This window comes from Paramisgurnus dabryanus, chromosome 9 (assembly GCF_030506205.2).
Source record: "Paramisgurnus dabryanus chromosome 9, PD_genome_1.1, whole genome shotgun sequence".
NCBI classification, from domain to species: domain Eukaryota; kingdom Metazoa; phylum Chordata; class Actinopteri; order Cypriniformes; family Cobitidae; genus Paramisgurnus; species Paramisgurnus dabryanus.
In genome coordinates this window covers 24,234,413-24,257,851 of record NC_133345.1, presented here as the reverse complement: position 1 = coordinate 24,257,851, position 23,439 = coordinate 24,234,413, and the positions used below count along the sequence as shown (strand labels likewise).

Here is a 23,439-nt window from a genome sequence, read left to right as displayed (position 1 = left end):
TTGTATTCAAGGAAAGTCCAAGATATATTTAGCGTCACAGTGACGTTTCTGAGAAGTCTTGCAGGAAACACTAGTCTGAATTAAAAAAATCCGGTTAGACCAGTCATTCCCAGCTGTACGGCTAAAAACACACTTCCATCAGAGTCTAACGCGCTATCATGTCGGCTTTTATGATGGCAGCTAAATGTGAGGGGGATCTAGTGTGTCCTCTGTGCCATGGGGTCTTCAATAATCCCACCACCTTACAATGCAAACACAGTTTTTGCAAAAGCTGCATTCAGTCACAGTGGAAAGCTAAGGGATTACGGAAATGTCCCGTGTGTAACCGTACAGAGATCTCAACCAGACCACCTTCCATCAATCTGGATTTAAAGAAACCTTCAGATGACCTCAGAAAGAAGAAGGAGCACACTGTCGTAATATCAGAGGACCGTTGCTCACTACACAACAAGGAGAAGAAGTTCTTTTGTCGAAAAGATGCAGAGTTTATTTGTGTTGATTGTACCTCATCAAGGAGCCATGCAAATCATGACTACTGCCTTATAACTGAGGCAGCATCGGATATATTGGTAAGGATTTAAATCTATTCAGCTGTATGCCCTGTCAGACAAAAGGTACAGAAGCTGTCACTGGGACTGCGTATCTTTTACAAACGGTCCTAATATGTACCATTTAGGTATAGATATGTTCCTTTGAGCTACAAACACTGACAAACATGTACGAAACTGTACATAAATGCCTCGATGTGCTACCCAGGTTCTGTTTTGTACCTTTACAGGTATGCTGAACATAATACATTTACATTACTATACTCGACCTGTTTTGTAAAGGTACAGTTAAATGTTTTGCACTCCTAACATTCAACTGGTACAAAATTGGTCCTTTAATGTACACAATACTGTAGGTCCTGATGGTATAATATTGTACCCCAAAAGGTACAATATTTCAAGGTACAACAAAATTAACTATACCACCCCAATGACAGAAAAGGTAGTTTTAAAACTTTTTTCTAACAGTGAATATGCATCTTTAAAGGGGAGACATCATGAAAATCTGACTTTTTCCATGTTTAAGTGCTATAATTGGGTCCCCAGTGCTTCTATCAACCTAGAAAATGTGTAATAGAACAAAAAGCAATTTTAACCTTTATGGTATTTTGAGCTAAAACTTCACATACGTACTCTTAGGACACCAAAGATTTATTTGACATCTTAAAAAAGTCTTGTGAAATGTCCCCTTTAAGGTACCAGTATGTTCTTTCAAGGTGCACCATTTAGGGGCTGTTTATACCTGAAAGGGTACCACCCCAGGGACAGCTTTGTACTTTTATTTTGAAAGTGTGCAGAAGAGTCCAAAATAATTTGTTTTAAAAAACGCTTTTCTAGATATAATAGTGCACTTATATACTGGATTTTTATAAATAGCTTTTCCATACTTCCGCTTCACAGAAGGAACTCACAGCTAGATATAATCCCTTCAAAAAACATCTAATCAGCTATGAAAAACTAAAGGAAAGCTTGGAAGAACTGGAAGCCTACATACAGGTAAATTTATGGTAGAATAATTATGCAAGTGTTCATTTCTTTCTTCCATTGAAACAAATAAAAGTGATTATAGATATTATAGCTATTATTATAGATTATTATAGTTAAAGTTGACTAATGTCAACAAAGAAAAAAAAGGGAAATACGTCATTGTGTGAACAGTTTTTAATACACTGCCTGGTCAAAAAGGATAACAGTCTAATATTTAGTTGAAGTGGCTTTAACTTTGATTACGTCTATGCAACGTCCCAACATTTATTTCCGTCCAGAGTTAGTTGTTTACTCTGCTTGATGCAGGCCAATAATTTGCTTTATTAGAAACAGTAACATCATCCCGATCCAATTTTCATGAATTTAAAACAGGTCTTTCAACAACCCAGCATTGGGTCAATTTTAACCCAGTGGTGTGTTATGGGTCAAAAATAACCCAGCTATTTTTAATGTGTAATAATAAGACTGCAATTCTTATCCAGTCTTAAACGTATTTGCTCACCTAAATACAAATAGGTTTTTTGACACTTCTTTATGGATCACCCTGCCTAAATTTATTCATATTTTAATATACAGACACAGGAAGTAGAAACTGCACAGCAAATAAAGAAAGAGTATGAAAAGTTACATGAATTTCTGAGGGAAGAAGAAATAGTTCGGCTGAAAGTGCTGCAAAATGAGAGAAAAAGCAAGATTGAGGCTGTGAGCGAGCGGCTGGAGGAAGCCAACAAGATCATTGAAGACCTCACAGACATCATCAACTACATAGATCCCATCATAACGGCAGACGATCTATCAATTTTTAAGGTCAGTTATTTTTGTTATGTGGTCTTATTTAATGCAAATGGGCAGTAAACACGGATACAGTTTCGCTAATATCTTTACATTTTTACAGGAATGTAAGGAGGCAATAAAAAGGTATCGTAAGCAACAGGGATTCATTTAAGCATACAAAGAAATCTCTTTAAAGACTGAAATTGATAAATGCATTGATTGCAGGACTCAATACATTGTACCTGAAGCAGAGTATCCAGAAGGGTCTCTTATAAACGTGTCTCAATACCTGGGATCAATAAAGCATGGGGTCTGGAAAAGAATGGAAAGAGCGGTCAGTCACTGTAAGTTCAACTGTAGAACTTAAAATGAACAATTTTGTTATCGATATAGGGTCAGTTTTTGAAATTGAGTGAAAAAAATTGCTTTCAATTGATGTATGGTTTGTGTTATGCTGACAATATTTGGCTGAGATACAACGGTTTAAAAATCAGGAATCTGAGGGTGGAAAAAAAATTAAATATTGAGAAAATATATAGCCTTTAAAGTTGTCCAAATAAAGTCCTTAACAACACATATTACTGATGATAAATACATTTTTGATATATTTACCGTAGGAAATTTACAAAATATCTTCATGGAACAGGATTTTTAACTTAATATCCTAATGATTTTTAACATAAAAAAGGTAGAATTTTGACCTATACAATGTATAGTTGGCTATTGCTACAAATATACCAGTGCTAGTTATAACTGGCTTTGTGGTCCAGGGTCACATATGACTTTTGAGCAGATCTGTTTCTTTCTACTGTCTCCAGGCCTTGTCAATTTTGATCCAAACACAGCACATCCCAACTTGATCATCAGTGATGAACTGACCACCATTAAATATGGAAAGAAACAGCAGGTACCAGATAACCCTGAGCGCTGCACAAGCCGCATGGCAGTACTAGCTGCTGGCAGCTTCAAATCTGGAAAGCACAGCTGGCATGTAGAAGTGGGAGACACTAGAGAGTGGTACGTTGGAGTGGCACGAGAGTCCTTTAGAAGAAAGACTTCTGCTTTCTTCAGTCCCACAGACGGTTTTTGGGTTATTGGACTGTGTGATAAGGAGTACTGGGCTCAAACGTCTCCCCGCACACGCCTCGATCTTAAAAGGAAACCAGATATGGTCACAGTAGAACTGGACTATGAGAAGGGAAAGGTTTCTTTTTGTAATACTGCAAATGGTTCAAGCATTTACACATTTAAAAACAAGTTTACAGAGCAGATGTTTCCTTATTTTTGCATTGGGATTAATGAGGGAAGCACGCTTCAAATCTGTGCACTTTAGTCTGACAGTATAAGGGGTACAAATGCAGTATAATTTAAAAAAAATGTAGGTGACCTGGTTGCCCTAAAATTATGAGTTAATTTAACTTAACTTATTCCCCGCCAGCCTTTTTTTGAAAACTTTTTTGAAAATTTTCTTCTAAAAATATATAAACATACAAATACCAAAAGGACTATTAGGAACACCATACTAATACCCCCTTTCGCCTTCAGAACTGCCTTAATTCTATGTGGCATTGATTCAACAAGGTGCATTCTTTAGAAATGTTGGCCCATATTGATAGGATAGCATCTTGCAGTTGATGGAGATTTGTGGGATGCACATCCAGGGCACGAAGCTCCCGTTCCACCACATCCCAAAGATGCTATTGGGTTGAGATCTGGTGACTGTGGGGGCCATTTTAGTACAGTGAACTCTTGTCATGTTCAAGAAACCAATTTGAAATGATTCAGGCTTTGTGACATGGTTCATTATCCTGCTGGAAGTAGCCATCAGAGGATGGGTACATGGTGGTCATAAAGGGAAGGACATGGTCAGAAACAATGCTCAGGTAGGCCGTGGCATTTAAACAATGCCCAATTGGCACTAAGGGGCCTAAAGTGTGCCAAGAAAACACCCCCCAAACCATTACACCATTGTATTAATGAGAAATTGAACACGTGTTCCTAATAATCCTTAGTGTATATCAAATGCTTTCAAACAAACAAACAAAACGGGAAAAAAACAGTTTCTCTGTTTATAAACTTTATAAATATGGGTAAGTTTCTTCAAAAATACAAAATTTTGAGCAATAAGCTAAAATTATTGCATTTTTGTGAAGGAATTTTGTTAAGAGATCAGATTCAGAACAATTATCAAAACATACACGGAGTGTAAAATTAATAAATAATGTTTCGCTTCAGTTCACTGTAAAAAATTTGCAGCATTTTTGTCAAATCAACACATATTTTTATGTTACTTTAACTTGAAACAATTTCAACTTGAATTTATAAGTTATGTCAACTTTTTTAAGCCAAAAGTTATTGACTTGCAAAACCAAGCTGTTTTAACTTCGTGTTGCATTTTTTTAACAGTGTGAATAATCGCGGTATTACAGATACCATACAAACTCATCAGAAACACTTTGTTTTCAGGCAAATGTTTTGTCTTATTGACGAAATAACTCGTCAGTGGCGAGGAATGAGTTAAAAATATCTAAAATACTAAAATAATGTAGTATAATGTCATAATATAAGTATTTGTTATAAGTAGTTTCTTTATTTGCGTTTACAAGTATGGCAGACATATTATATCAAACGCAAGTGTTTGATTTTGTGAATACAGATTTTGAATATAGATGTCGAAATAGATTTGTTATACGGAATGTTTTTCTGTACTGTAAATTAGGAGTTTTGATGCTGTTTATGCATAATTGCACAATAAACATTAAGGAACTTAAAGGCCCTCTAAGCGAATCTGTGTGACGTCACTTCTTGTTGACATTCGTAGTGTTGTCAAACAAAACAGAGCGTAGCTAACTCCTCCCCTCCCCCCACCCTTCCGTGCTTTCTGAAAGAGTCATGAACGCACCCAACCCCCACTCCCCAAATCCTTCTTGTCGTTTACTGGCTGGAACACTTTATGTTTCGTGGTAGTAGGTTTGACCACTTTGTTTTTGTTGCTGTTTGTGGAGCCTGGGCTGTCAACAAAAATTTTTTAATATGCGTGGATTCGTTTAGAGCACCTTTAATGTAGTATAAATGTATCTGCACATATTCATTCAGTAGGGCAACTTTTAACATTTTCATCATGATAAAAGAACCTGCGCTACTGCATGTTTTCAAGTTTATTTTTAGTTTGAAACTGTTTACTGGTGGTTAATAGTTTTACTGATTCAGGAAATTGCAGAGCTATTATAAGTACCACACATTTTAAGCCTAGAGCGTCTACGTATGTCTTCTAGTACAGCCAAAAAAAGAACCGGATTAAAATACTGTACTACTACTGTACTTTACGATTATATGCTGTAAGTACTTTAATATGCACAGCAAATAAAACATTTCAATCAAATCATGACTATTAAATCCCTCCTTACTAAACATTAACTTTACAATTAACATTATTATTCTCTATTCCTCACCGACTACAGAAACCGCCACAAGGAGTTATGCACTTGTGGTACTTTCTGTACTAATGTAGTCTGTATTTGACCTGAGGGTTTATTTAAGCCAGGGGTGTCAAATCCTGCTCTTGGTGGGCCACCAGCCTGCAGACTTTAGGGTAAAGGTGCACACAAGATCCAAGTCTTCACCTATTGTAAAAATTACAGGCAGGTGTATTAAAGCAAATGTGGAGCTAAATATTGCAGTAGTGAGTCTTCAAGCTTTCAGCTGTCTTTAATTTCATATATTGCACTAAAATGTATTTCTTTCTGCTCCTATACACTTGCATTCATGCAACTAATGTTATTACCAAATCTTCTATTACTTTTAGTTTTTCTTTCATTTCTGTACAGACTTGATTTTTCTAACATCATGTTTGGTATCAGCGGGAAAACCTACTTAATGTATTTCGAAAAGAAGGTTCTGGAGGTCATCATGTGACTCATTTTATTTACTGCAAAATTATTATTCATTAATTATACTAATAGTTTTACAAAAATGCCTTGATAAAGAGGCACTTTGGCCATTCAGAGGCAAAGGGGAAGACATTATTTGAAAATTATTTGATCCATGTTAAAAAAACATAATGTAATCCATTTAACTATTACTACAGTATACTATAAAATTATGTCATTTGAGAGTCGGCATTGAGGTCTCAGTTTAAAAGTCTTGGCCCTCGCCACTGCTCTGCGCAGATCTGTTGCGGCGGGTGGGGGGGATGTTGAACTTGGGGCTTGAGCCCCAGCCTCAGGTTCGCTCTCCCTAAACCAGGACAGCAAGCCAAGTTCGTTTACCGTTAATTATTAAGACTGAATGGGCAGCAAACAAGTTAGCTGTAGCTCTAAGGTAAAATTTAATAGGATTACACAAAGATCAAAGTGCCAGAAACTGGTAACCAAATCCATGGTGTTCACAGTTTCATCCGAGTCTCTTGTGTCCTCTTGTGGACAAGTCAGATATACTGCATATGTACATACTGTACAAGCCAAAACACAAATGGCATGTGCAATGACTATATATAACTGACTAAATATATTGTGCCTAAATATATTAAAACCGGTTTTAACTGGAACCAGCTCAAAGCTTTGTTGTTCAGCGCTTTATGGAGTCAAAATACACAAAGTTTTAATACATTAATCACTGAGAAAAAGAGTGAAATAAGTTTGGTTTTGACTGGGCTGCTCGTATTAATCATAAAAGAACTGTAGGTATCTCAACAACTATTCTGCAGGACAAAAATCTTTCAAAGTAATTTATGATCAGCATTAGGATGTACTTCCGAGTCATTCAAAAACATCTGTTTAAATTTAATTGCCAGATAGTACTGTTAAAAAGCCATTCTTTGCATATTTGGTCCTTGTTATTGGCTTACTGTTTATCCATGCGAGTGTGTATCTGCATTAAAGGAATAGTTCACATAGAATTATGTAAGCTTACCCGCATGTCTTTTGAAACCTGCATGAATTTTTAAGACTTATAATTTTGTGTTTCACTGAAGCAAGAAATTCATACGGGTTTGGAAAGACCTGAGGGCAAGTTCTGTATCCTTTATTAAATCACAGCTGTTCTGAGAACTTACAAGGTTTAAAATCACCTACATAGACATATAAATACAAGAAAAGCACCAAGTATAATTTACTGTTTACTTAAATATTGAACCATTGCATGGTCATCTTTTGTGTACTTATCATTTAATTTAAACAGATCTAGTGTGTCACAGAATGTCAATTTTCTTTGTCCTTAGCTTTGGGTTTTCTTTGAGATGCCATATCTTTAAGCTTGGAGTCAAATTTTCTCTGCAGGTATGCTTTTTTATTTGGATCCATTGATTTGTCCTTTTGTCCACTTCCAGCATACAGCACCCCCTCCTTACTGATCCTCATTCTAGCCTGGGATTTTGCTTTGTCGCCACATCCATGAACCTAAAGGAGAATATGTCATTACTTGAAACACTGTCTATACAAAGCCTTACATCAGTGCAGCCTTAGATGTAAACAAAGGAGCCTTAGATGTAAATGTATTTAATATTTTTTATAACATTAGTAACATTATTTTCAAAACTAGTTTTTCCCCTGGTTTCACAGACAAGGCTTAAGGCTAGACTAAGACACGTTTGAGCTGAAAATAACTTGCAATGACAGATCTTAAAATAAGCCGGTGCCATTGATTTGTCTCAAGATACACACCAGTAACATATTTTTCTAAGGCATGTTTTAACTAAGGCCTAGTCTTGGCTTTAGCTAAGCCTTGTCTGTGACACCAGACCATAATGTATATTTTTAATCTTATTCTGTATCCTCTTTCAGACTTTACACACTTAATGGCTATTTTGGTGTTGCGTCTTTAGGACACTGATGTATACACACTCTTTGTAAAGTATCCACTAACTTGAGCAGACATGCACTGTCAAAAATACACTGCAGCTGCTCTTTTATTAATGCTGGCATTCTTCAGAAGAATATGGAAAGCTTCAGGAGTGGGACGGAGCCAGGAACAGCTCAATAATAATACAATGAAAAATTTGATACATTATAAAGCCAGCTGTACCTCAGGTATATGGTGACTCAGACAGTATTGTCTGTTACAGTGGATGCAGAGCTGGCCTAGCGTGAGGACGCTGGCTTTACACTTGACAAAGGCACACACACTGTCGGCCTTCACCACAGCGTCGATGAGCGCGTCAAAATCGTCATCAGCTGCGGCAGCTGCAGCTAATTCCACTGCTCCTGCTTTCATCTTAGTGCCTCCTACAAAAAAAAAAACACATCACGACTCTCCTATTGAAAAGTAATTTGGATGTATAACAGTAAAGATCACTGGAATAAAGATCACAAACCTTTGGCCGTGCCTTTAGATTTCTTAACAGTCTGGTTTTTACTAGTACTGAGATCTGGCTCCAACCTCACGCTTTTTTGCTGCTTCTTCTCCTCTCGTTTCTCCATTTCTCGACGCATGCGCTCCAGATGCAGGCTTTTTAGATCAACCGGTGACTGTGAGGCTTCATTCTGCAATTTCTCGCCATGTGGTTCCATCGCAGCCGGTGCAGTTACGTCTCCTGGTCGGGGCTTTGGCTCAATTTTTTGATTTTCTGGAGCCGGCGGTGGCCGGGAGACGGTGATGCGACGGTTCTTTCCCTCTCCCTGGCTTTCATGCTTTAAACCCAGTTCTTCAGAGAGCTCGTGGACCAGCATGCGCTCGTGGGAATTGAGCGAGGAAGAAAACTGAAGTTCGTTTTGATTTTGGTCCTTTAGAAAGTTTAGTAACTGCTCCTTGATCTCTTGTCTTTTATTTTGGGTCAGCTCAGCATCTCTGGGTTTAGCATGGGGTGGATTGTTGGTTTTATTTTGTTTGTTTTGTTGAACAGACTGAACAATGTCCTGATTCTCTCCTTTGCCTTTGTAGTTTGCATTTTTCTTATGTTCTTGCTCTGATTTTTTACCTTGATTTTTAGACTTCTGTTTTGTGGATGAAGCATCTTTGGCGCCCAGTTGTTTGTCTTTACCGTCACGTGTGTAATTTTGCGGTACACAGTCTTCTAGGTATTCAAATCCGGTCCGAACTTCCCCGTGTTCAGTCATGTAGACCACGAGGGATTTGAGAAAGTCATGGTTTCGAACGGTTTGAGAATCACACACTACTGTGAGCTGCCGTCTGGCACGAGTCACAGCCACATTGATCCTTCGGTCTTCGGCAAGAAATCCAACCTCACCTTTAGGGTAAATGCAACACAATGAATTTCACAGGCATTCTGTAATAAACTGCAAACATGATTATTACTAATAATTAATTTACTCTGTGTACAAGTACTGTCATACCCTTTCGGTTGGATCTGACCAATGACAACACCACTGCCTCTTTCTCTCTGCCCTGGAAGCCATCAACAGACTTGATCTCCAGCTCAGCATATTTACAGGACAGTTTTTCTCTCAAAAGATCCACCTGAAAAAAATCAGATCAGAAAAGAAGCATTACACTAACCTAAAGGATTATTAGAAACATCATACTAATACTGTGTTTTAGAACTGCCTTCAGAACTGCCTTAATTTTACGTGGCATTGATTCAACAAGGTTTAAATTTTGGCCCATATTGATATGATACCATCTTGTAGTTCATGGAGATTTGTGAGATGCACGTCCAGGGCACGAAGCTCCCGTTCCACCACATCCCAAAGATGCTCTATTGGGTTAAGATCTGGTGACTGTGGGGACCATTTTAGTACAGTGAACTCATTGTCATGTTCAAGAAACCAATTTGAAATGATTCGAGCTTTGTGACATGGTGCATTATCCTGCTGGAAGAAGCCATCAGAGGATGGGTACATGGTGGTCATAAAGGGATGGACATGGTCAGAAACAATGCTCAGGTAGGCCGTGGCATTTAAACAATGCCCAATTGGCTCTAAGGGGCCTAAAGTGTGCCAAGAAAACATTCCCCACACCATTACACCACCACCAGCAGCCTGCACAGTGGTAACAAGGCATGATGGATGCATGTTCTCATTCTGTTTAGCCAAATTCTGACTCTACCGTCTGAATGTCTCAACAGAAATCGAGACTCATCAGACCAGGCAAAATTTTTCCAGTCTTCAACTGTACAATTTTGGTGAGTTTGTGCAAATTGTAGCCTCTTTTTCCTATTTCTATTGAAGATGAGTGGTACCCGGTGGGTTCTTCTGCTGTTGTAGCCCATCCGCCTCAAGGTTGTGCGTGTTGTGGCTTCACAAATGCTTTGCTGCATACCTCGGTTGTAACGAGTGGTTATTTCAGTCAAAGTTGCTCTTCTATCAGCTTGAATCAGTCGGCCCATTCTCCTCTGACCTCTAGCATCAACAAGGCATTTTCTCCCACAGGACTGCCGCATACTGGATGTTTTTTTTTCCCTTTTCACACCATTCTTTGTAAACCCTAGAAATGGTTGTGCGTGAAAATCCCAGTAACTGAGCAGATTGTGAAATACTCAGACCGGCCCGTCTGTGACCAACAACCATGCCACGGTCAAAATTGCTTAAATCACCTTTCCCATTCTGACATTCAGTTTGGAGTTTAGGATATTGTCTTGACCAGGACCACACCCCTAAATGCATTGAAGCAATGGCCATGTGATTGGGTGATTAGATAATTGCACTATGAGAAATTAAACAGGTGTTCCTAATAATCCTTTAGGTGAGTGTATGTCTCTCCTCTTCTACATCAGTAAATGCTTTGAAAGCCATCTCACCTGTAGATTATAAGGTGCAATAATCGCAATATCTTTGACTTGAACTCCAGCCTCAGTAAGAGCTTTAATATGAAGAGCCACAATGTCCACCTCTCCTGTAAAGTTATAGAGGGAAGACAAAATTAAGAACGTGCTTCGTAACCTAATAATGCCCTACAATAACACCGGCGTGGTATATGAAGGTTATGTTTGGATCCAATAACAACCTTGATTGCCTTTGGACTGCTCATCTGTGTCTTCCATCTCACTAAGGCCACAACCCGCTGTGTCAATAAGCAGGAGGGGAATTCTGGTTTCCTCAACATCAGCAACTCCGGACAGATCTCTGTTCGAAATGCAATGGGTAATGAGAAACAGATTGGACGCCCAGTAAAAATGGCATAAAACAGGTGATGCACCATCTAATTCACCTCTGCCTTTGAATTTCAGGTTAAAATCTAGATATGAGATTTTAATTTTTGGCATGACCTTATTAAAGATACCAAGGTGATTTTTCATAGAATGTTCTTTACATTATGTAGGATCATTTTATGCAGTAAAAATTATCTAAAAGAAACTGTCACATATATCACACTTTCACATGAAATGTAACACACGTGGCTAACAGTGCCATATAAAAATATTATGTGCACCTAAGCAAGTGTTTCTCCACTGAGTGGTGTGCGATCAGTTTGCCCTGATACATCTCATCTGAAGCCCACTGCATGATGGCACTGTTCATGCGATACTGAGTGGTCAGCATTCGAACCACTGAGTCTCCATATTTCTTGATCAGCCTCTCCATTAAGCTCACAGACAGGCCTTTAGATGCAGCGCTGCAAAGGAAAATATCATTCCAGTATTAAGGAAATATCTTTCAGTTATGTTTTAATGTGCTCCTGTATAGCTCTGTGGTACAGCAATTTTGTTAATAGTGCAAAAGGTCACGGGTTTGAACCCAGAAAGTACAAATACATTGTAATACAATGCAAGTCACTTTGGATAAAAGCATCTGCTAAATGCGTAAAAGTTTTAAACATTCGTGTAATTCATAAAAACTGTGGTGTGAATCAGGTGGTTGTTTGACTGATGGCAGATGATGAAATGTATAGGAAACTTGCTTTGAAATCATTTACATACTACAGCTTTATTGAAAACTGTTTCAAAATATTAAGCAAATAAATAAAGTAGTTAATGCAAGTAAAAATTGCATAAACAAAAGAATTCACAACTATATGATATCTTGGGCCCTATCTTCACCCAGCGCAATTGACTTTGTCAGTGACGCATGTATCATTCGTATTTTGCGCCGGCGCACAGCGGGGTTTTTCCCTCCACAGATGCACGTCAGCAAACTAGGGAATGAACTTGCGCTCCCTGGGCGGTTCAGCGCAAAAAGGCAATAGTATATTCCTGCACAACCGGAGGCTGCAGTTTTATGACCGCAGTTTTATGACCGCAGTTCTATGACCCTACGTTTTTGTGACAGCGCCACCTACCGAACTGGATGATATAGCAGCGGCTGCAGTTTCAGGTCCGCAGTTCTGGGCCCCTAGTGGTTTAGTTTGTAATAACGTTTGTACATAATTATATCAATATAGTAATCTCAGTACTATTTCTTCATAAATGTAATTTTAAATGTAAGGTTAATTACCAAATGTGCTTTAAGTGACAATTTTCAGTGTAAACAAATTTACACAAACTATAAATGAAAAATGTATATTTTAAAATGTATTAGTCTTAATTTATCAGGTAAAATAAAGATGGAATCAGCATATGCAGTCACTAAATTACAGCCAATTTTTTAAGGTTGTATAGAGGCAAGACAAGACTCAAGAATCATTCAAGAATGCATATTTATATGTATATATCTATATATTTACATGTGATTTTACCAATAACATTGCAACAAACAATGCAACCAATAACAATGCAATCAGTCAATCCATCAGCTGCTGCAATTAAAGAATGGCTGCAGGCTTGAACTCTAGAGAGAGAGAGAGAATGTTAAATAAGGAACATTTGTTTAACATGCTCAACTGAAATATATATCTCTGATTTAACACTTATGTACTATGTACTTGTTGGGGAGAGAGAGAGAGAGAGAGAGAGAGAGAGAGAGAGAGAGAGAGAGATTGTTTAATTTTAGAAGGCCTATTTATTATAGGCCTCATATTATTTTACACTTACTTCAACACATTACCAATGAAATTGCATAACATATCACAAAAGAGAAAAGCAAAACTAACCAAAGATTAGTGCATAATTAGCCAAAGTCCTCATATTTTTTCAAATACACCGCACTTTCGCCGCATAAATTACAGATTTCCGTGCGCAAAATATGCGGGGCTTGCATGATTTAATAATCTCCACATTTTCGTAGCAAAAAGTCACATATATCTTAGCAGAAAGTTGAAAATTTTTGCATTTACTTCACACAAGCGCAGCCTGTCCCTGTTGCCATGGGAACGTTATGAGGTGACGTGATTTCCCGCAATTTTTGCAAGTTCCAGCACTTTCATCGCATAAAATATCATAAATATCCCACATATTCCATCGCATTTTTTAAGAAAACAAAGATCAAGGATTTTTGCCCGCAACAATGACAAAAAAACTCTGCATTTTTCTGGAAGGACTTATTTATGAAACTGCTATTTTATAATTAACTGGTTTTCCCACTAACACATTAAACTAAAGATAAATCTTACACACTGCACATCCACATGCTCTTATTATCTTGTTAAGTTGAATTAATGTGCTGGCTAGATTAATGTAGTCATTTAACGTTAAACTCAACAAGGATTTATGAAATGAAATATGGCCACGGACTAAGAATGTCGTAGTTATTTATAAAACTAGCACACAAATTTTTAATTCGTGGGAATTAATTATTAATTCAGTTCGCGCTATGTAAACTTTGCATCGTTTAAACGTTATAAAATAAAACTTCATTAAATCGGTACTCACAGTCTGATTGCTTTCCATGTCGTCCATCTCAAATGAATGGTTTTGCTCATCCAGTTCGGTATTTGGCGCTGTCACAAAAACGTAGGGTCATAGAACTGCGGTCATAGAACTGGGGTCCTAAAACTGCAGCTTCCAGTTGTGCAGGAATACCCTTCTCCAAAAAGGAGGCGTGTTGCGGCGCAAACCATCTCTTATGCTATTTTGCAGTTTCAAAAAACAATTGCGCTACTAACCAAAAAAAACTAGTCTAAAGTCAGTGGCGCGTTGCGCGTGGTTAATTATGCTATTTTAAGGGCGCATGCTTGACCATAATGTATAGCGTGCACAACGCGCATACACTTTGCTTATCTAATCTACACAGATGCAACAGTTATTTTTGCAAATCATAAATTGTTACACTTAAAAATATTAATACACGAGATAAGGGGAATCATAGTGGTGAGCATTGTGGTGATAGTTTTTATTTATTCTCATGCAAATAACGATTCAAATATTTTCATAACTTTGTTGTGTGGCTGTATTACGTTTATTTTATGTAAATAATAGTTAAAATGTTTTCATAAGAAACCTTAATGTATATGAACTTGATTTGTAAGAGTACTTTGGGGTTGGAACTTGCTTGCGTTTCTTGGGTCCGATTTCAAAGCCCCCAAACCCTTTCAGCGGTGAGGGTGGACGCAGCGATGTCCTCTGCTGGCGTCAGGTCCTGAGGCAGATCCACCTCCCGTTACACGGCGTGCCCGATTTATGCTGGCAAGCGTGGGATTCCCCCGTACAAGGACGTCGGTCTCCTCGGCTGTGAACCGCTCCTGGCGTGCGCCTGGTAAATCCGTCATAATAATAGCAACCCGCCATGAAACTTGCTCCCTTGCGTTTAAAGGGAATGTTGGCTAGCGTTCTGATTGGTTTATTTGACGTTACGCCCAAACCACACCTATGAATAATGAACCTACTTCAGACCAACCCCTTATTGATTTGCGCCCGGCGCAAGAGTTATTTCTCACGCCGGGAAAATAGCAACAACGCCCAAGATCCGCCCACAAACTCACTTGCGCGTTGCGCTTCGCACTTGCGTTTCAGATCGTTAAAATAGAGCCCCTTATCTTTTTCTGTCATACCTCTGTGATTTGATGGTGGGTGGCAGCTGTTTGTAATCCCCAGCCAGTATGCACTTGTGTGCTTTGAGCAGAGCGATCCAACAGCTGCTCTCTAGGGCCTGAGCACACTCATCTATCACTACCAAGTCAAAATGATCATTAGGAAGATGTTTCAGGGGACCATCATTAGAGGCTCCTGTATAAAACAAATAACACATTTTAAGTTTAAAATTGTGAATTAATAATTACACGCTTCTAAAAATAAAACAGGATGGCTGCTAATTAATGTATGCCCACCAGTGTTAGTTGCGAGAATAACATCTGCTCTTTTCAGGATCTGGCTGATAGCCGTTTCCTCTCTGGACCTCAACTCTCGCCGCAGATCCTTAATCTCCCGTCTCAGGTTGCTCCGCTGGCCCTTATCACAGGCCTTTTTCATTTCACTCTGTCAATACATAAATGTTTCTATTTTGAATGTATTATCACACCATTTTTATCATATAAATGGATCTCATTGTTAGAAACAAACTACTACAAGTACATTAAAAATATAGTTCACCCAAAAATGAAAATCCTGTCATCATTTACTCACTATTGAGATATGGTGGACAGCATACAATTATGGCAATGCAAGACTGTCAGTCAGTGGCCATGGGGGGCTTTATCAGTGTGACATCACATTGAAAAGAGAATTAAAATGAGACTGGCTTGGTTTAATGAGGACTAAAAAAGGAGTGGATTGATTGTTTTCATTGTATGGTGGTTGTGTTCACACATGGTCCACACACATTTATGTATAGGTTCCATTTAATGCAGACCACACATTTTAAAGCATGGCCTAGGCTTAAATACTCTTTAAAATACTTTTTATGGCAACAAGAAATACAGTATGAGAAAACAAAGTCTTACAAAAGCTTTGTCCATGTCTTTGCGAATATCAGAAATGACGTTAGTGTTGTCACTGTGTGCAAGTACAGCATCCAATGAGTGTTTCTGTATTGACTCAAGGAGACGAGCTGGGTGACCCAATCTTAAAACCTTGACCTTGCTCTTCACCAGGCGCTCCACCAGGTTATCAACAGCCACGTTAGAAGGAGCACAGCAAAGGACCTGTTAACATTTACATAGATGTTCAGCACATTAACATTTGTCAAATGTGGCATAAAAAGTGTATTTATTATAATTTAGTATATTTCCCCTAATAATAACAATCAAGAGGCTGATATCTTTATATACCCATATCATCAACTAGAGATATACTATATGCATACCTTTTGTTCTTGTTTCACAGCCTGCAGGATTACTTCAACCACTGTTGTGGTTTTGCCAGTCCCTGGTGGTCCATGTATGATTGCCACATCTTTTTGAGAAATTGCAAATGCCACGGCTTCCTTTTGAGAATCATCTAACTCAGTGTTGCTAAATTCCAATGCATCTGTAATAGTTGAATAAAGAATAAGGTAAAACTTATGGGCTACGATGGCTCACAAACAAATTCACACATGGTCAGACACTTATTCAAAGCGACTTACAGAACATAACAAGATATTTATAATACTGCTAGCATGTTTTAGAGGTAGGGGTTTACTCTACGTAGATGCATTACTCTACGTGTTTGCTTACTTTGATGTGATATTGTCCCTGGCTCGGAGTATCCGAAGAAGACGCTGATCAGGTGAGATGCAGGACCACTGCCATATCCATTTAAAGATTTTAAGGCACTACAAGCAAAACATACAACAAAGAAAACATACAATTCAGTAATACAATTCAGCTTTGTATGTAATATCAACTGTGCATAAAGGACATATTTCAAAAACAAAAACTCTTGCAATGCATATGAAAGATTCTGTTGAAAAACATTACACAAGAACTGATTTCTCTACATACTTTGTGAGTCGCCTGTATGTTACATCATTCGCCAACTTCATCAGATTGTAGAGTCCATCTCTGTCCAAATTAATACCATCTTGGGTGTCATCAAAAGCCACTGTCAGGGATGTCTGAGTTGCACGGGTCACCACTCCTGAGCCCAACTGAGATTGCTGACCCTGACTTTCTGACTGATACAGACCGACAATATCACCTGGGGAAAAAAAGATTAAAATAAAATGCTTATTCAAGACTTTAGTTACATGCTTTAAGCATATCGTGGGAAGTCTGGGGTGACTATCAGCACTATTGCCAAAATTATTAAATAAAGCCCTCCAATGAATAGTTTCTTAGATCTATTGAACAGATAGAATGTCTTACCAGGTCCAAATGTGTTACTGGGGAGAACTGATGGTCCTATACATTTCCTGGGTTCAAAAACTACTAAAAGCCTCCCGTACATGCCAGTGTGCTGGCTTCCTATCTGTAATTTCAGAAGGTACACTCCTTTTTGCTGTAAATTTTTTGGGGATAAATTCTCCTGCCATGCCCTGGAAATACAAAAAGTTATTAAGTTATTGTTGAATGAACAAATGTTTAATAATGGAAATGAATTATACAGAAAACAAGTCTCCATTACCGTGTTTCTTCTAACTCCGCTTCTCTCTCCTCTTGCAGAAGCTCGAGTGTCTTGGAAACGAAGTCTTCAACCTCCATATCCCTCACACCAGCACACGAATGATTTTAGGGAAAAGTTCAGTGTCTGTTGATACTCGAAAGGTTTCGTTTACTCTAAATAACAAAAGACAACCTAATATTATGCTTTCTATAATTACTTACGTATGTTTTAAAGATTCAGAGCTTCACACACACAATAATAATTTTCCAAATAAGTGCATTCACGAGGCTGTCATGTCACAGCGTTTTGTTTATACATTACAGCGCATGCTTGGTATCTGTCCGTCATCTAATTCAATCCCACTATGAACAGACAAGCAATTAAACTTTTAATTTAATACATACATTATTTTATGCATTAAATCTAAGTTGTAATTATTTTATGTGGATAGATTATTTTATTTAATAATCTTATTACAAATGTTTAATCATAAAATATTCAACTTTGCCGTTTTAAACATGTGGAACGGTCCCACTGCTACATGTTTAGGGGGGCTGAATTTGTTGTTGCACTGCTCGTGCTTTGGATGAACCATGGAATGTCAACGGTAACATGCAGCATTAAAGGAAACATTTTACATTTTGTAGTCTTGTACCATTAAGTGGACATCTAAAAAGCAAAATTCCTAAAAAAAAAAAAATGGCTCGTGTGGTTAAAGTGTTTCGGACTCTAAGGAATAACTGGAAAAAGTCCACATTTGCTGTGTGTCTGCTGTCATATGGGGGACACTGGCTGTATGGAAAGCACTGGTTCGTATTATTAGTTTTGTGTGCAAAACAAACAAGGCAATGTTTCTTATAATGATTGGCACCTATTTTTTAATGTTTGTAATTGTCATTTTAACCATATTTGATTCCTGTCTCTTATCCCCACAGTGACAGTATACTACGACGGGAAGCTTGTTTAGAGGCCAGGGTGAGTTTGAAAGCTCTCTCTTTGAATGTCATTTGTCTTATATGAATGTTAATTTACTTTCAACTATATTGTATCTGGTGGATTCATTTCACAGGAGTTTGGTCGACAATTAATTGGACCTCAGGAGAATTTGAAGAAAGCCACTGTAATTCTTAATCCTGCTGCCTGTAAAGGGTACTGTTATATTAATATTTTTCACTGCTATCACTTATGGTATAATATCAAAACAGTTATTTATAGTGATATTTTCTCTACAGGAAAGCAAATAGTTTGTTTGAGAAGAATGCAGCTCCAATTTTACACTTGGCTGGTGTGGAGATTAAAATTGTGAAGGTATCATTCTTTATATTGATTTAAGATTCATTGTCTTTTTGTACATATTTCAAAAAATATTATAGTTTGTGTGTTTTTGCCTATTTCATTTGTTGATTCTTTGAAACAGACGGATTATGAAGGCCAGGCAAAAAAGCTGATGGAATTAATGGATCAAACAGATATGCTGATTATTGCTGGTGGTGATGGGACATTACAAGAGGTACACAAGCATCTTTAAATGCAGACTTGTTTCTTTCTTCTGTAAATGTTATTTATATATATGTACTTTTTATTTGTTAGGTAATAACTGGCCTACTTCGCAGAGTTGATGAGGTATGTTGTTTTTGTAGTATATCTCTTTAAAGACTTTGTGGTATGTTATGCATTCCTTTTTTTTCTTAATGTTACTATTTTAACCACAGGAGACCTTCAGTAAAATACCAATTGGTTTTATTCCTCTGGGTTCCAGTAACACCCTGAGTCAGAGCCTCCATTTAGTTTCAGACAACAAAGTGCAGTAAGTCTAATGAAAAAACACTTAAAGTAAAATCATCACTGAAAATACAAGGGTTTTGATATAATTGGATATTTCTGGTTTCCAGACACATTACAACAGCAACTCTGTCAATACTTAAAGGCGAAACGGTCCCACTGGATGTTCTGCAGATAAAGGTAAGTTTGATTCGATACGTCCCTAAAGCCCAGAATACACTGCAGGATTTTTGCCCTCCTATAAGATCATTACCTTATCACACTGTGCGACATGGATCGTTTAAACTTGTGTACGACAGGCATGTAGAATGCACAATGATGACACGGAAGCTTCGGCGGCTGCGTCACATGTTAGCACAACGTCACCCGAATGTGCTCGTGGTAAACAAATACCAGCGCGCAGGTCGTAGCAGCAAACACACTGTGCGGTGATCATGCCGAATTTCTGACACTGTCAGAAAACTATCCTAACCTGTATAAAACTATAACTAACCTCTCTCATTGTACAACATAGGACCACCGATGAAGAGCCACGATCAAACAGAAATTGCAACGATTGTTTCACGATGGCAATCTTTCGTCTGGGACACCCAATAATTGTGCAGTGTGTCCCGGGCTTAGGAGAACACATATGTATTTGTCAAAGGAAAGTCTTAGTTTTAAGATTAGGTATTATGTTAATTTGTGTAATTTTGTTCATAGGGTGAAAAGGAGCAGCCAGTGTTTGCCCTGTCAAGTTTACGCTGGGGTGCATTTAGAGATGTTGCTTCTAGTATCAGCAAGTATGTTGCTATTTTTATTACAGGGATAGTTCACCCAAAAATGAAAATTCTGTCATCATTTTCTCATCCTGATGTTGTCATAAATCTGTATGTGTTTTTTTTTATGAACACAAAAGAAGATATTTTGATAAATTATAGTAGTTGATGGTAGCCATTGAATTCCATCGCATTTGCTTTTCCTACTATGGAAGTCAATGGTTACAATCAGCTGTGTGCTTACCATCATTTATCCAAATATCTTCTTTTGAGTTCATCAAACAAAAGAAATGCATACAAGTTTAGAATAACATGAGGGTGAACTATCCCTTTAACAGCATTAATGCAAAAATATTGTGTGTATATATGTATTTTCTTATTTACAATCTAATCTCTTACTATTTCTTCTTAAGATATTGGTATCTTGGACCCTTAAAAACAAGGGCAGCACACTTGTTTAGTACACTTAAGGTAAGTGCACATGTGATACACTCAGTAGCTTAAGAAGCAGTTCAGTTGTATTCTGTATCATAAATAACTTATAGATAACTCAGATAATTGGCATACAATTATGAAAGTCCTTTCTTTGTGAACGCAAACACATACTGGAATTTATCCTGAGATGGGGACCTAGTAACACTGCTGTAATAGTCCTGAAACATGTCCTATGAGAACAAAAGATGGGAACAATCAGTGGCAGCCATGTGTGGCTCGTCATGTCAAAATATGTGATTGGTGCGTCAATGTTAACCTATGTGCATTGCGTGTCATGTCAAAATACATGCCTGCTGCATACGCGTCGAAAGAGTTCATGATAAAAAGCGCTATAAAAGACACGTACTTAACGCTAAACTTTGATTACACATGATATTACCTGATAGTACCTAGCAAACGCGAGCGTCTCTCTTATCATAAACCATTACGAAGTGTCTGTCAGGCACATATTTTGACATGACACGCAATGCACATAGGTTCACTTGACGCATGGAACACATTTTGACATGACGTTCCACACACGACAATGTTTTGACGTGTTTCGCGATTGTGCCTCCTTGGAAAGAAGTCACGAGCTGCCACTGGGAAAAATGCTGTTAGGGTTGTGTGGGGATGTGTGTGAACGAACACACAGATTCTAGAATTTAGCAGTCCTTGGACAAATCCCAGACCCATTATCTAGGGCTATTCAGTAATTATGGCTATACATATCAGGTATTATTGGATTAATCAGATTGTCTCTACACCCACAGGAGTGGCCACAGATTCACCAGGCCTCCCTGTCCTATTTGGGTCCTGTACCACGACCACCTGACCTGCCTGCTGAGAAACCGTCCCGGCCCAACCTGTTCTACCGCATCCATCGCAGACTCAAGAATTATTGGAACCCACCTATAGAAGGTATTTGTTTTTGCATGTTTTTACATTTTACCTCTATACAAGAACGTATGGTTTGTCTCAGAGCAATTAAAAACTTACTGTTAAAAGTAACCCAGGTGGCAGGAAGCTGTAAGTGTATACGTGGAAACCTCTAAGATAATTGTGTCATTTTTAATTCCTGTTAATAGAGACACCAAAAGAGCCAGAGCCTGAGAGATGGGAGAACAAAGAGATCTCCACAGTGGAGCTGTCAGTTTGCACACACAATAAAAACCCTGTTATAAAAGTAAGTTATATGAAACACAAACACAATAGTGCTTTATTAAAGGAATACTTTTTAAGTCTAATTAACCCTAAGGGCTTTCCTAAATTGTGACCTGGTCTCTTTAGCGTGTGAATGATTCCATGCTGATAACTCTGGAGACAGACAGCCTTACCGTTGGCCAGTTTATCACAGAGGGGTGAGTGTCATTAACAAGACCTCTTGTGGTTGAAACTATGAGAAACATCAAAACGTTTTTTCTTTATATTTTGTTTTCTATATAAGATGATATAAGTGTCAAATAAAGTAAGATTCGGATTGCTTTAACAATAAGTTACTCCAATTTAGCAAAAGGTTTGTGGGTTTAAATGATATATGATTTATGTTGTACAGAACCAAGAAAGCTGTGGACCCAATGCAGTCTACAGAAAATGCTTTGCAGCTAGAAGCGAGTGCTGCCTCTCTCAATCTCCAAAAGGTCAGTATGGGTTGTCAGGTTATAGATCAGGGGTGCCCAACCCTGTTCCTGGAGGGCTACCGTCCTGCAGATTTTGGTTCCAACACCCCAATCAAACACAGCTGAAGCAGCTAAACAAGGTGTTCATGGTTGCTTGATAATTACAGACAGGTGGGTTGGAACTGAAGTCTGCAGGACGGTAGCCCTCCAGGAGCAGGGTTGGGCACCCCTGCTATAGATGATTACTGAGAATTACATTTAGCATTCAATCTTATAAAGTAGCTTTTCCAGATTTCAGCTGTAATTTTTCTCCCCCTCACAGGAGGGCACCGGCTTTTATGACATTGACAATGAGGAATATGAGGCAATGTCTGTGGAAGTAAGACTGCTGCCTCGGAAACTGAGGTTCTTTTGCAATGCAGAGCGTAAAGAACAGCTTGCACAGGCTTTATGAGGACAGTTATGTAAACATGTGGACAGTATGAAGACTGTTGAACCTTTGAGATTAAGACACTGTCCAGTTTAAGTACGACAAGAGAAAAACTGGATAACACAGTTGAGCCAAGTAACTTTAAAGGGATATTCACCCAAAAATTAAAATTCTGTCTTTATTTTACTCATCCTCAAGTTGCTCAATACCTGTATGCATTTCTTTGTTCTGCTAAACACACACAAAAAAAGATATTTTAAAGAATGTTTGAAACCAAGCAGATTTGGGGCACCGTTGACTTCTATAGTAGGAAAAAAAGAATACTATAGAAGTGAATGGTGCCCCAGATCTGTTTGGTTAATAAAATGTATCTAAATGTTTTGGATGAACTTTAAGGTGTCATAAAGGGTTGACTATACATGTGTCATCATACTTTGATGAAAAAAACATTTGTTCTTCATTCTTTATTGGAAGTCTTAAGGCTTTTAAATGTGTTAAGGTAACGTTTTACCTCACAAAAAGTGTGTACATGCAAATGGTTTGTAACTGAGAAATGTCTAAACAGAGTGAATGGGAAAAAACTTTACTTTTAATTTATAGCAGACATAAAGAAAATCCAGACTGGTTTACATTAATGTATATGTAACGTTATGTTATCATGAAAGTGCAAAAACAGCACTACAACCTGCCATGAAAACCTAAAAATATAACATTGTTGTAATTGTCTGGCCAGAGAAGACCAAAATAAATGTCATCATCATTCGCTTATTTTTTATTGAAGTTTTCAAACATTTCAGTAACACTCTACAATAAGGTTGCATTTGTTAACAATTGTTTAATG

The 23,439-nt window shown here is 37.9% G+C and overlaps 3 protein-coding genes across 3 annotated transcripts; 2 read left to right on the top strand and 1 right to left on the bottom strand.

Annotated features, from left to right (window-relative positions):
- The first annotated feature begins 17 nt into the window (after positions 1-17).
- On the top strand, positions 18-5,156 carry LOC135773570 (zinc-binding protein A33-like). Its single transcript, XM_065283232.2, has 6 exons — positions 18-569; positions 1,449-1,544; positions 2,112-2,342; positions 2,431-2,453; positions 2,535-2,653; positions 3,128-5,156. Exons 1-6 carry the CDS (start codon positions 159-161, stop codon positions 3,640-3,642), a joined length of 1,395 nt encoding a protein of 464 aa, XP_065139304.1. The 5' UTR covers positions 18-158; the 3' UTR covers positions 3,643-5,156.
- Positions 5,157-7,201: 2,045 nt separating this feature from the next.
- ighmbp2 (immunoglobulin mu DNA binding protein 2) lies at positions 7,202-17,893 on the bottom strand. The gene is made up of 16 exons (XM_065283231.1): positions 17,757-17,893; positions 17,557-17,679; positions 17,298-17,467; positions 16,935-17,130; positions 16,668-16,765; positions 16,316-16,479; positions 15,954-16,154; positions 15,342-15,489; positions 15,066-15,240; positions 11,634-11,816; positions 11,208-11,326; positions 11,002-11,096; positions 9,599-9,722; positions 8,620-9,492; positions 8,331-8,530; positions 7,202-7,705 (listed from the first exon to the last, which is right to left on the bottom strand). The coding sequence occupies exons 2-16, from the start codon at positions 17,631-17,633 to the stop codon at positions 7,508-7,510; spliced, it is 3,021 nt and encodes a 1,006-aa protein (XP_065139303.1). The 5' UTR covers positions 17,634-17,679; positions 17,757-17,893; the 3' UTR covers positions 7,202-7,507.
- A 201-nt stretch (positions 17,894-18,094) lies between these two features.
- Positions 18,095-23,366, top strand: agk (acylglycerol kinase). Its single transcript, XM_065283230.1, has 15 exons — positions 18,095-18,344; positions 18,471-18,510; positions 18,605-18,684; positions 18,768-18,843; positions 18,953-19,045; positions 19,126-19,158; positions 19,248-19,342; positions 19,428-19,497; positions 20,020-20,099; positions 20,489-20,546; positions 21,323-21,470; positions 21,638-21,735; positions 21,840-21,910; positions 22,105-22,189; positions 22,491-23,366. Exons 1-15 carry the CDS (start codon positions 18,235-18,237, stop codon positions 22,620-22,622), a joined length of 1,269 nt encoding a protein of 422 aa, XP_065139302.1. The 5' UTR covers positions 18,095-18,234; the 3' UTR covers positions 22,623-23,366.
- Positions 23,367-23,439: the final 73 nt, after the last annotated feature.